The following is a 13,730-nucleotide window of genomic DNA, read 5'->3' as shown; positions in this document are numbered from 1 at the left end:
TTTCGGAAAAAAGGTTTTTATTTGATGAGTGGCCTTGCAGCGTTTCTGTGAAGTGGAGCTGTTTACTTTAATCAGGCTGAAAACTCCAGGCGAGCTCATCGCGAAACATCTGCTGCCAACATGGCCGACGCCAAGGTGACGGAGCGGATTCTGAGCCAGCGGACGGGCACCGACGCCGCGTCCGTCATCTCAAGGACGGAGTTTGGAATGTTGGGGAAAAGTTTGGAAGATTCAGATTTAAAGCTGCAGTATGCGACGCTTGAGCGCCTCGCGTCGCTAAGCTAACGCGTTAAAGCAAAACAACAGGGCTTCAGTCAGCGCTAACGCGTCGAGACGTACTCTGAGGCAAAAACGACATCCCTTAGATTTGTTTACAAGATTAGAAGATGAGCTATTGTTGACCTGTGTGTTATCGCTAATATTTATCTAGCTAACTGTTTACGGGGAGCTTCCTCGTATAAACGGGGCTTTAGTCGACTGGTTTTCTGTCCAAGAGTCTTTGAGATCTTTGTGAGTTTTTGTCGCGTCAGGTTGATTCAGCTGCTGTTTGTCAACGTCCAGATTAATCCAATAAATACAGGGCAGGTGTGTGTGTGGGGGGGGACACCGGGGGGGGACCGGGGGGGGGGGACACCGTGGACCTGATGACTTCCTCTGAGTCTGTAAAGTGGCTGCAGAGTCACAGTGAAGTCCCTCGCTCAGATCTTATCTCCATACATTATCCTAAAAGCTCCGTCTCTGTGCCAGCTGTCGTCGTCGTCGTGACTGAATCATCGGTGACTCACAGCTCTGGGGGGGGGGGGGGGGGTTGTCGGTGTCCCCCCTCCACGCTGCAGTGCAGCCGCGGCAGTGCTGCCAAACCATGACTCAGCAACATCACCGATGATGACGTCCTCCGTCTTTAGAAGTTTCTTTCTCTTGTCCTGTTCTTTGGGACAAGTCCACGATGTACCTGACGCTCTGCTCTGACGCTAATGGCAGCTGTTAGCATGTCCTGCTAACTGTTCCACCACGTTTACGGCTAGCATACGCGCTGTGTCGTGTTTCCTTTACAATGTCTCGCTAACACTGCGTTTCCCCGTTTTTACCTCAAATGTAGCAGTTAGCATGTCCAGCTAACTATCAACTGTCCAACTATCAGCAGCAGTATTCAGTCATAGTGTTTTCCATGCCACATGAATTTGGCTAATTTAGCTTGTAAGGACACTTTAGAAGATTAGCTATTGTTGACCTGCGTGTTATTGCTAATATTTATGTAGCTCACTGTTTACACCATTCTTGCTACATTAGTTTGTGGGGATTTACCTAATTTAAGGCTAGCATATGTGCTATGTTGTGTTTCCTTTACAATGTGGAAGCTCTGTAAGCTAGTAGTAACCTAGACGAAGCTCATTTATCTCGCTAAATGTGTTTCCCTGTTTTAACTTCAAATGTAGGTGTTAGCATGTCCAGCTGTCAACAGTGGTATCCAGTCATCGTGTTTTCTATACGGTGAGGAAGATTTTTAAGCAATTGGTAACCTGAATTTGGCTAATTTAGCTTGTTAGCACTCCACACCATTAGTTTAGGACGCTGTTGAAGATTAGCTATTGTTGATCTGCTGGTTATTGCTAATATCTATGTAGCTAACTGTACACCATTCGTTGCTACATTAGTGTGTGGGGGTTTACCTTGTTGACGGCTAGCATATGTGCTATGTTGTGTTTCCTCTGGAGCTCTGTAAGCTAGTAGTAACCTAGACGAAGCTCATTTATCCCTAAATATATAGAGGTTTTTCCCTGTTTTAGCTTCAAATGTAGCTGTTAGCATGTCCAGCTATCAACAGTGGTATCCAGTTGTTGTGTTTTCTACACAATGAGGAAGATTTTTAAGCTATTGGTAACCTGAATTTGGCTAATTTAGCTCATTAACACTGTAGAAGATGAGCTATTTGTGTAGCTAGCGCCGCTATGTTATTTATTTACATGCTGTTGTTGTTGTTGTTGATGTTGTCTTGACTCTTGAGTTTGTACTCGGCCTCAGGTCTCAGTCTTTAAAGGTCTTGGTCTTGGGTTCCTTGCCATGGTTTCAGTAGCATGTGGGCTAACACATGGTGGCGCTGTGACACACAAACAGCTGTTTGGTCAACATCTTGTTTTAATTCTCCCGCTTTAGGAAACGCGCTCACATTCCGGCTAAACTAAGTTTGAGCGTCGCTAACTAAACTTAGCACTGAGACCTGAACCTGAGGCCGTTTTGGTTTTTATTGCATCATCGCGGCGGCGCTGGCGTCTCCGGGCGTGTAATGAAGCTGCCGTGTTTAATCTGCCGTTTGACCCGCGCTCAGAGGGGAACCCGAGACGCTCGCCGGGTCACGGCCCTGAGGTCGCTCGCTCAAAAACCTGCTTTCTGCTCAACGGTCCAGAGCTTTGCAGAGGGTTCTGGTCCTGAACCGGGTCCTGAACCGGGTCCTGGTTTCAGAGTGGACCAGACCAGGACGGCGGCCTCAGGTCTGGACCGGGCCGATGTGTTCTGGCCCGGGTGAAGCTGAGTAAACCCTGCAGCACACGTTTGACAGGGCCAAGCTAACATCTTGTGGAGTATTTATTTGAACAGGCCAAATGATACTTCTATTTCTCTCAGGAGGAATGTTAAGGTTAAATGATTCCCCGCAGAAAGGAAAACAATGGACGCTGGGGCGGAGGTGAAGGAGGAGGAGGAGGTGGAGGAGGAGGAGGAGGTGAAGGAGGAGGAAGGTTTCAAACATGATGGATTCAGTTCAGATGAAGGAAACACTGTAGTTGATGAACATGTTAATTGGGTTCACCAGCAAACGCTCTGAGGAAACGAGGTCAGATTCTGTGTTTCATCATAAAATAAAAACAACAACAACAACAACAACAACCGAGAACAATAATTCACAAAACAACTTTTCACTTTTTTCCAGGTTTTCTCAAACCACACCAAAGCCCATAGAGAAAATCAGTGATTTTAGCTCACAGTGGACACAGGAGCTGCTGGTCTACTGCTGCCTCGTGTGGTCACTTTGTGTCACCATCGTACATCCAAATGAAAGATTTTAAAAGCCGAATTTGACAAAATAATACATTTGAACTTAGTAATGGAGGCAGCAGTGGATCAACAACTCCTGTGAACCCCTGTGTCTCTGTGATGTTAAAATCACTGGTTTACTCTATGGACTTTGGTGTGGGAGCGTCTCACCCTCGCTGACTGCTGATGTGGACACATGGGAAAAAATATTTTAGCTATTTCACAAAAAAACTCACCCAATTTAAATCTTAAGAACACGTTTATGTCTTTATTTCACTGTTAGACAGACTTTTTCAACAGGAAACTGAGGTTTGTAAAGCACTCACTCTCCCTGCACCAAACCCCATAGAGAAAACCAGTGATTTTAACATCACAGAGACACAGGAGTTCACAGGAGTTGTTGATCCACTGCTGCCTCCATCACTAACTTACAATGACTTATTTTGTAAAATTCGGCTTTTAAAATCTTTCATTTGGATGTACTGTAGTGACACAAAGTGTCCACACGAGGCAGCAGTAGACCAGCAGCTCCTGTGTCCACCGTGAGCTAAACTCAGTGATTTTCTCTATGGGCTTTGGTGTGGGAGAGTGAGTGGTTTACAAACTTCCAGTTTCCTGTTATAACAGTCAGATAAAGACTCCGATCTCCGACTTAAACTGACGTGGAGTTTTATTAACTTCGGCGTTTGTTAATTGACTTAAACCTTTAAAGTTTTCCCTGGACTCTCTTCTGTTTTCACTCACAACAAAACGCTCCAAGAACAACCAAACGCTGAACTTTACTTTTAAGACTCCATCATCTCACGCCCTGCGACCCCACACACACACACACACACACACACACACACACACACCTCTGTCTAATTCACAACACATTCCCAGTAAGCAAACCTGTGTGAGCCAGCACCGAATCTGCCTCGTAACACGAACTCTATTATCAGGAGGACAATAAAAAGCATGAGGCAGGAAAAAAAAAAAGAAGAAGAAGAAGAATAAATAAACGACATGACTAAGAGAGAGAGAGAGAGCGAGAGAGAGCGAGAGAGAGAGAGAGCTGCAGCCATGACGGCTTGTTGTTGGAGTGATTTGTGTTAATGAAAAAGTCATTCCTGTGGAGAGAGAGACTGTGGCTGCAGGCTGTTTGTGCAGCGCTTAAGTTTCTCCTGCTGTGTGTGTGTGTGTGTGTGTGTGTGTGTGTGTGTGTGTGTGTGTGTGTGTGTGTGTGTGTGTGTGTGTGTGTGTGTGTGTGTGTGTGTGTGTGTGTGTGTGTGTGTGTGTGTGTGTGTGTGTGTGTGTGTGTGTGTGTGTGTGTGTGTGTGCGCGCGCGAGGAAAGCCATGAAATACAGGAGACACAGTGGGCAGCCAGGTCTGCACACACACACACACACACACACACACACACACATCAGGGGGTTTTATTGCGAAAAAGTTGGCCAAAAATATCAATGAAGTTTTTAGTAAATATAATAACAAATACTTTAGTTTCTGTACTTGTAATTTATAGTTCTGGCGTCTTTTACTTACTTTTTTTACGTCTGCTACATTTCCCTGTTTTGCAGGGATTTATTATTATTTTAATTTTTTACTGTAAAACTGTCGTCAAAAATCAGGCTAAATTAGCGCCGGGCGCGCTAACGATGTCAACGCTAACGCACCGAGCGTTTCCATGACGACTGAGCGGGGAAAAAGGTGCCGCGACGTCATGTTTACGCGACTCCCCGATTGTTAAAACGAGTCTCTGAAGTAACGCTAAACTTTAAAAACAGATACGCACACGTACGCGGTAACACAGGTACGCTGGTTATTTGTTAGCTCACGGCGCTAAACGAGCTAACAGGGCTAACTGGTAAACGGTGCCTGGACTCTGGTGTCGCGGCACGTTAACACGACGCCACAGGCCTCTTTTTCGCGTTAACGTGCGTTAAACTAGCGCTAGTCTATATTGTGATTGTCGTAGCCGCTCTTTGTGCCACCTACTGGCAACAGGAAGTACACTCAGCGGCAAAGGTCATTTCATCTACGTCCAATTAGTCTTTGTTAGTCGTTACGACCAAATAAAATCAGAAGAAGAAGAAGAGTTGGTATTATGGTCTGTATTCATGCAGAGTCTTGATGAGCTGGATTTCTGGCGCCCCCCTGTGGTTATTTAACACATAAGTCGTATATAAGGGACACTTTTTTTCCCCCGTGTGCACGTGCATGGACGTCTTATAATGTGTGTGCACGTGCACGTGGAAAAACGTGGCCCATGTTAAATAACCACAGGTGCCGGTTGCTACTCACGTACATAAAGTTCGGAAAAATGCTAGCGCAAATGGATATCGTTAGCCTGATAGCAAAATTGCGTAAGTAATTTTTCTTATAATGCATGTGCACGTGCACGTGGAAAAACGTGTCCCATGTTAAATAACCACAGGTGCCGGTTGCTACTCACGTACATAAAGTTCGGAAAAATGCTAGTGCAAATGGATATTGTTAGCCTGATAGCAAAATTGCGTAAGTAATTTTTCACAACAAAAATCACAATTTTTCTGGTTATTGTGATATCTGCCTAACTGTGCTTGCTAAAAAATTTGATTTTTCTCGTTTTCCGAAAAAACCTTCAAATATGACTTCGGCAACTATGCTATTAGGCTAACGATATGTATCTTTTTATCCAAACAGACGGCCACCAGTTTGTCAATAACCGATTTGCGATCGGCAAAACATTTACAGAATAAACGAGTGACGATAAGTGAAAGTCAAATGGTCTGAAGGTTGCTGCCCACTAGTGGTTGGAGGCTTAATTACAACAAAAATCCACTGTCAATATCAACATTATCCCGTATCGCTACAGTGTTTGTAAATGTTTGCTGAAACATTTGCGATATCTGTGTTCATCTGCGTTGTTTGTCGTCTTCTTTCAGACTGACGTGGATCCAGACGTCGGGTGATGGAGCGACTTCACGTAACGACTCTACGACTCTCCGCGTCCTCGCAGCTCGCCGACCTGCAGCCGCCGCTGTGCTAGCCTGAGACAAAGACGTAAACAAAGACGTAAACAAAGACAGAGGTCCTGAAACGCAAACCCCTCGGGAACCCTCAGAGTCGTCGGGGTGGCCCCGTCATGAAGCCGCCCACCTGCGCGGGCCCCCCCTCAGGTCTGCTGCTGGTGCTGATGTGCTGCCCCCTGCTGGGCGTGGTGCAGTCGGCCGGCAGCAACAAGGTCAGCGACAAAGGACACGCCCACCTGGGAGACTCCGACCCGCAGAGATGCATGAGGCACCATTTTGTGGAGACCATCACTCACCCCATATATAAGTGTAACTCCAAGGTGAGATCACACACACACACACACACACACACACACACATTCTTGTACTTGCTGCATACTGAGGACCGGCTTGCTGACAAAGTGAGGACCAGCATTTTCCACTTCATAAATCAACACAATTACAAATATTTACTTCATGAATGACAAAGAACTACTGGTTGCAGTACCATAAAATGTCTGTAGGTAGCGCCCCAGAGCAAGAAGGGCTGGAAAACTTTTTTTTTTTGGTCCAAAATTTGACATAAACGTCATACTGTACTATATAATAATAATAATGCATTATGTCGTCCAAAATTTGAAAAAAAAAGTCATACTAAACTATGTCATCCAAAATTAAAAAAAATTCTTGAGAAAAATTGAGTATAGCATGTTAGCAAACTTTTTCGATTCTTTATTTTTTTTTTATTTTTTGGTCCAAAACTTTACAAAAACGTCATACTATACAATGCCGACCAAAATTTGAAAAAAAATATCTGACCCAAAAATGTTTGTACAAAATTTGACCCAAATTGTTTTTGTCAAAAATGTGAAAAAAAAATTAAACATTTTTTAGAAAATCTTTTTTGACAAAAACATTTTTAAAAAAAAGTGACAATTTTTTTGAAAAAAAAAAGTGAATTTTTTTTTTTAAAGAAAATGTGAAAAACTTTTTTGAAAAAAAAATTTTGGTCCAAAATTTGAGAAAGAGTCATACTATACTATGTCATCCAAAATGTAATTATTTTTTTTTTGACAAATTTGAGTATAGCATGTTATAGCAACCTAAGGAAGTGATTTCAATGAATACAAAGTGAGGACTGGCCAAAATGTCCTCACTCCGTAAAAATGACCTCCCATTTATTGGTTAAAAACCCTCACTGGTCCTCAGTATGCCACAAGTACAAGAACACACACACACACACACACACAATAGTGTCACTCTCAGTTCTTTTGTGTCTGAGTTGTGGTTGAGGAGGTGGTGACAGACGTTAATCCTCAGCCTGGACAAAGACAAATGGACTTAAAGTGGCGACAACACGTGTGTGTGTGTGTGTGTGTGTGTGTGTGTGTCTGTGTGTGTGTGTGTGTGTGTGTGTGTCACGGTCACAGACAGGCTTTGGTCACAGTGAGTCTGTGGTGGCGACACACAGCAGCTGTGACACAGGAGTCTGTTTAGGGAGGTGACAGGAATGTGTGTGTCTGTGTGTGTGCGTGTGCCTGCGTGTGTGTGTGGCTCTAGATCAAAGATAATTTATCTCTATGACACATTTAAACGGACAGAACTGGACTCATGACATCACAGATTTATGACATCATCAAATGACAACACACACACAACATGACAACACAACGTGACACAACTTTATATCAACGTGCAACAAAACAACACAATATGGTACGACTTTATATGACGGGACATGAAATGACGTGACATTGTATAACAGATGTTACAAATGGTTGTGTTGTGTTGTGTTACAGAAGGTTCTGTTGTGTTGTTTTGTGTTACAGATGGTTGTGTTGTGTTACAGATGCTTCTGTTGTGTTACAGGTGGTTGTGTTGTGTTGTGTTGTGTTACGGATGGTTGTGTTGTGTTACAGATGGATGTGTTGTGTTACAGATGGTTGTGTTGTCTTACGGATGGTTGTGTTGTGTTACGGATGGTTGTGTTGTGTTACAGATGGTTGTGTGGTGTTGTGTTGTGTTACAGATGGTTATTTTGTGTTTAGTTGTGTTGTGTTACAGATGGTTGTGTTGTGTTGTGTTACAGATGGTTGTGTTGTGTTGTGTTACAGATGGTTGTGTTGTGTTATCCTGTGTTACAGATGGTTGTGTTGTGTTGTGTTACAGATGGTTCTGTTGTGTTGTGTTGTGTTACAGATGGTTCTGTTGTGTTGTGTTGTGTTGTGTTGTGTTACAGATGGTTCTGTTGTGTTACAGATGGTTGTGTTGTGTTACAGATGGTTGTGTTGTGTTGTGTTACAGATGGTTCTGTTGTGTTACAGATGGTTGTGTTGTGTTACAGATGGTTCTGTTGTGTTACCGATGGTTCTGTTGTGTTACAGATAGTTGTGTTGTGTTGTGTTACAGATGGTTCTGTTGTGTTGTGTTACAGATGGTTCTGTTGTGTTACAGATGGTTGTGCTGTGTTGTGTTGTGTTACAGATGGTTGTGTTGTTGTTGTGTTACAGATGGTTCTCCTGGCTCGTTGTGAAGGTCACTGCAGCCACACCTCTCGCTCTGACCCTGTGTTGTGTTGTTGTTGTGTTGTTGTTGTGTTACAGATGGTTCTCCTGGCCCGTTGTGAAGGTCACTGCAGCCACACCTCTCGCTCTGACCCTGTGTTGTGTTGTTGTTGTGTTACAGATGGTTCTCCTGGCTCGTTGTGAAGGTCACTGCAGCCACACCACTCACTCTGACCCTGTGTTGTGTTGTTGTTGTGTTACAGATGGTTCTCCTGGCTCGTTGTGAAGGTCACTGCAGCCACACCTCTCGCTCTGACCCTGTGTTGTGTTGTTGTTGTGTTACAGATGGTTCTCCTGGCCCATTGTGAAGGTCACTGCAGCCACACCTCTCGCTCTGACCCTGTGTTGTGTTGTTGTTGTGTTACAGATGGTTCTCCTGGCTCGTTGTGAAGGTCACTGCAGCCACACCTCTCGCTCTGACCCTGTGTTGTGTTGTGTTGTTGTTGTGTTACAGATGGTTCTCCTGGCCCGTTGTGAAGGTCACTGCAGCCACACCTCTCGCTCTGACCCTGTGTTGTGTTGTTGTTGTGTTACAGATGGTTCTCCTGGCCCATTGTGAAGGTCACTGCAGCCACACCTCTCGCTCTGACCCTGTGTTGTGTTGTGTTGTTGTTGTGTTACAGATGGTTCTCCTGGCCCGTTGTGAAGGTCACTGCAGCCACACCTCTCGCTCTGACCCTGTGTTGTGTTGTTGTTGTGTTACAGATGGTTCTCCTGGCTCGTTGTGAAGGTCACTGCAGCCACACCTCTCGCTCTGACCCCTGTGTTGTGTTGTTGTTGTGTTACAGATGGTTCTCCTGGCTCGTTGTGAAGGTCACTGCAGCCACACCTCTCGCTCTGACCCTGTGTTGTGTTGTTGTTGTGTTACAGATGGTTCTCCTGGCCCGTTGTGAAGGTCACTGCAGCCACACCACTCGCTCTGACCCTCTCATCTCCTTCAGCTCGGTGCTCAAGCAGCCGTTTAAAAGCACGTGTTCGTGTTGTCGTCCTCACACGTCTAAACTGAAGGCCGTCAGACTGCGCTGCAGCGGCGGGACGCGCATCACCGCCACCTACAGGTACATCCTCGCCTGCAACTGTGAGGAGTGCAGCTGAGGCAGCGCCGTAGGCTCCGCCCCCTGCCCACGCCCACAACACTCCAGACACTTTTCTTGGCCTCGAACACGTCGATGTAAAACAATCCAGGGAGTTTTCCGTTGATTATCGGGTCAGGAACTCGTCCCAGAGGACCAGAGGTTCTGTTGGGAGGGGCGGTTTGGACCTGTGGCACCGCCCCCTCACTGATGACCTCACTGATGACCTCACTGATGACCTCACTGATGACCTCACCACAGGGACGCTCACAGAAGCGCTCAAAGATGGTCCAATCAGTGTCATTCTTCATCTTCAGCTTCATCAGAAACAACAGCAGCAGAAAGAAGTAACATATGACAGGAAATGACAACAGGAAATGACATGACACGACAGGAAATGACATGACACGACAGGAAATGACATGACACGACAGGAAATGACGACAGGAAATGACGACATGAAATGACATGACACGACAGGAAATTACAACAGGAAATGACATGACATGACATGACATGACATGACATGACATGACAGGAAATGACATGACACGACAGGAAATGACGACATGAAATGACATGACACGACAGGAAATGACGACATGAAATGACATGATTTGATATGACATGACAGGAAATGACAGGAAATGACATGACACGACAGGAAATGACGACATGAAATGACATGACACAACAGGAAATGACGACAGGAAATGACGACATGAAATGACGACATGAAATGACATGATTTGATATGACATGACATGAAATGACATGACACGACAGGAAATGACGACATGAAATGACATGACACAACAGGAAATGACATGACACGACAGGAAATGACGACATGAAATGACATGACAGGACAGGAAATGACGACATGAAATGACGACATGAAATGACATGATTTGATATGACATGACAGGAAATGACATGAAATGACATGACACGACAGGAAATGACGACATGAAATGACATGACACAACAGGAAATGACGACATGAAATGACATGACACGACAGGAAATGACGACATGAAATGACATGACACGACAGGAAATGACGACATGAAATGACATGATTTGATATGACATGACAGGAAATGACGACAGGAAATGACGACATGAAATGACATGACACAACAGGAAATGACGACATGAAATGACGACATAAAATGAAATGACGACATGAAATGACAGGAAATGACGACATGACACGACAGGAAATGACTTTTTTTACGTGTTTTTATGAAAGATTTGAAAAGTTCATGGTGAGATTTTGAGTTTTTTTAAGTTTATTTAAGTATTTTTGTCCAACTTCATACAGAAAAATGTCTTTTTGTGAATTCATTCAAAAATTCATGTGTCGCATTTGTTTAAAAAAAAAAGAAAAAAATGTGTTTGCTTTTTTAATCCAGTCCAGATTTATTACAGATTACTTTACCAGATTACAAAATCAGATTACATTACAAAATCAATACCAGATTACATGAAAAAAAAAAACACAATATATTCTAACCGACAAAATCAGATTACACAGATTACAGAAGAAAGCAGCACCAGATTACACACTTATAAATAAGATCAAAGACTGAGAAAAAGACAACATCAGATTACAGATTACATCAGTAAACAGGAGCAGATTGTGTGATCGTAACTCAGATTAAACATAAAACTGAAGTACTGAAGCAGATTACACGAGTAAACAGGACCAGATTACACACGTGAAAACAGATTTGATTTTTAAAAACAACAGTGGAGGATGAGATTAAAGCCAGATTAAACACACACACACACACATGATGGTTTGTATGAATGAGGAGCGTTACCATGGAGACACAGTTACGTACATAATCCACACGTTTACTTTTGATTGTAATGAGATTATCGTCTTTGCTTCTGTACAGTTGTTGTTGTTGTTGTTGTTGTTGTTGTTTATTGTAAACGAGTTTGTGGATTAAAGCTGGTTCAGATGTCGTCGCGCTGCAGTAATCTGTGTGTGTGTGTGTGCGTGTGCGCGTGTGTGTGTGTGTGAGTCTTCATGGTTCTCATAAGCAGCGCTGACGTCACGACTCAGCCTGACGTCTTTGTTGTGCTCAGATCTGAGACCTGTGTGAAACACACACACATGTTGTTCTGGTTCTGAGGACGTTTGAGTCCAGACGAGAGGCCAATGCAGACCTCAATCTGGAGATTAATCTGATTTTACCCTGCTGTCAACTCTCACTGAGGGTCCCCTTCATCACACACACACACACACACACACACACACACAGGAAACTGAAGTTTGTAAACTCACTCACTCTCCCACACCAAACCCCATAGAGAAAATCACTGATTTTATCTGGCGGGGACACAGGACGCTGCTGGTCTACTGCTGCCTCGTGTGGTCACTTTGTGTCACTGATTACAGTCTAAATTAAATATTTTCAAAGCCGATTTCATTAAAATCAGTCATTGTAAGTTAGTGATGGAGGCAGCAGTGGATCAACAACTCCTGTGAACTCCTGTGTCTCTGTGATGTTAAAATCACTGGTTTACTCTATGGACTTTGGTGTGGGAGAGTGAGTGAGTTTACAAAACTTCAGTTTCCCCAGTCTAACAGTGAAGATAATTCAAATATTGTAATTTTTTTAACACATTGAACAACATGAATCAGCTTTCGAAGTGAAATTTGAACTTTGTAAACCACTCACTCTCTCACACCAAACCCCATAGAGAAAACCAGTGATTTTAGCTCACAGGGACACAGGAGCTGCTGGTCTACTGCTGCCTCTTGTGGTCACTTTGTGTCACTGAAGTTAAGTCTAAATTAAATATTTTAAATGCCGAATTTTAGAAAATAAGCCTCTCAAACTTATTTGAGCTTAGTGATGGAGGCAGCAGTGGATCAACAACTCCTGTGTCTCTGTGATGTTAAAATCACTGGTTTTCTCTATGGACTTTGGTGTGGGAGAGTGAGTGACTTTGGTGTGGTTTACAAAAGTCTATCTGACAGTGAGATAAAGACGTGCAAGTGCACTTTATTAAAGCCGGACTGTCCCTTTAAAGAAGCACACGCACACGCACGCACGCGCACGCACACGTATCTCCAGGTGTGCCGCACACACACACACATGTTCTTAATCACAACCATGTGAGTGTTTATTGAGATTCGTGCGGATGAAAAAAAAACACAATAAAACGCCTCGCGCTCGAGGGTCACAGGTTTGTGTCTGAGCGCTCACGTTACCATGGTAACAGAGGGTTTCACTGATGTCATTTTAATTATTTTATATATTAATAATTGAAGATGTTTAGTGCTATAACATTGTTCTTTATTTAAAACGTCATTTATGACACGTTTTTTATTTAAATTCAGCAGAAAACTCCGTCTGCTTTCGTTCAACCTCAGCGTCAGAAGAATCACGTGATTTCAACTGACACCTGCAGCACACTGCTGCCCCCTGCTGGCAGACTGTTGTCCTCACAGCCTCAGGATGAAGATGAAGGTGCACATTTGATGTCCTGTTTTTAACTTTGATTCAATTGTAATATTCTCTTTGATTTATGATGATGATTTTTTTTAAATTATTTTATTTTAATGATTTACAAACTCTTGTTACATCTTGATTTGTGTGATTTATCTTCTTCATCGAGACTATAAATCAGCACCTAAAACTAAAGGTAAGAACCATCTGTGATGACTTTAAGAACATTAAAGCTGAAGTTTGTAAACCACTCACTCTCCCACACCAAACCCCATAGAGAAAACCACCGATTTTAGCTCACAGTGGACACAGGAGCTGCTGGTCCTCTACTGCCTCGTGTGGTCACTTTGTGTCACTGATTTTAATCCGAATGAAGATTTTTAAAAGCCGAATTTTACAAAATAAGACATTATAAATTAGTGATGGAGGCAGCAGTGGATCAACAACTCCTGTGAACTCCTGTGTCTCTGTGATGTTAAAATCACTGGTTTACTCTATGGACTTTGGTGTGGGAGAGTGAGTGGTTTACACATACACTTCAGTTTCCTGTTTATTGACAACATAAAGAGATTTAAAAACATCACAGACTGAAGCTGGAGTAGATTTAACACATTAAAAAA

The 13,730-nt window shown here is 43.4% G+C and overlaps 1 protein-coding gene across 1 annotated transcript; it reads left to right on the top strand.

Moving 5' to 3' along the window:
• Window positions 1-6,137: 6,137 nt before the first annotated feature.
• Window positions 6,138-9,662, top strand: ndp (norrin cystine knot growth factor NDP; the record flags this gene model as incomplete). The annotated part of the gene is made up of 2 exons (XM_083907253.1): window positions 6,138-6,344; window positions 9,438-9,662. 2 exons carry the CDS (start codon window positions 6,138-6,140, stop codon window positions 9,660-9,662), a joined length of 432 nt encoding a protein of 143 aa, XP_083763379.1.
• Between the last annotated feature and the right edge of the window lie 4,068 nt (window positions 9,663-13,730).

Source organism: Microchirus variegatus (genome assembly GCF_963457635.1).
Source record: "Microchirus variegatus genome assembly, chromosome: 20".
Taxonomy (NCBI): domain Eukaryota; kingdom Metazoa; phylum Chordata; class Actinopteri; order Pleuronectiformes; family Soleidae; genus Microchirus; species Microchirus variegatus.
This window is presented reverse-complemented; position numbering and strand designations above follow the sequence as displayed.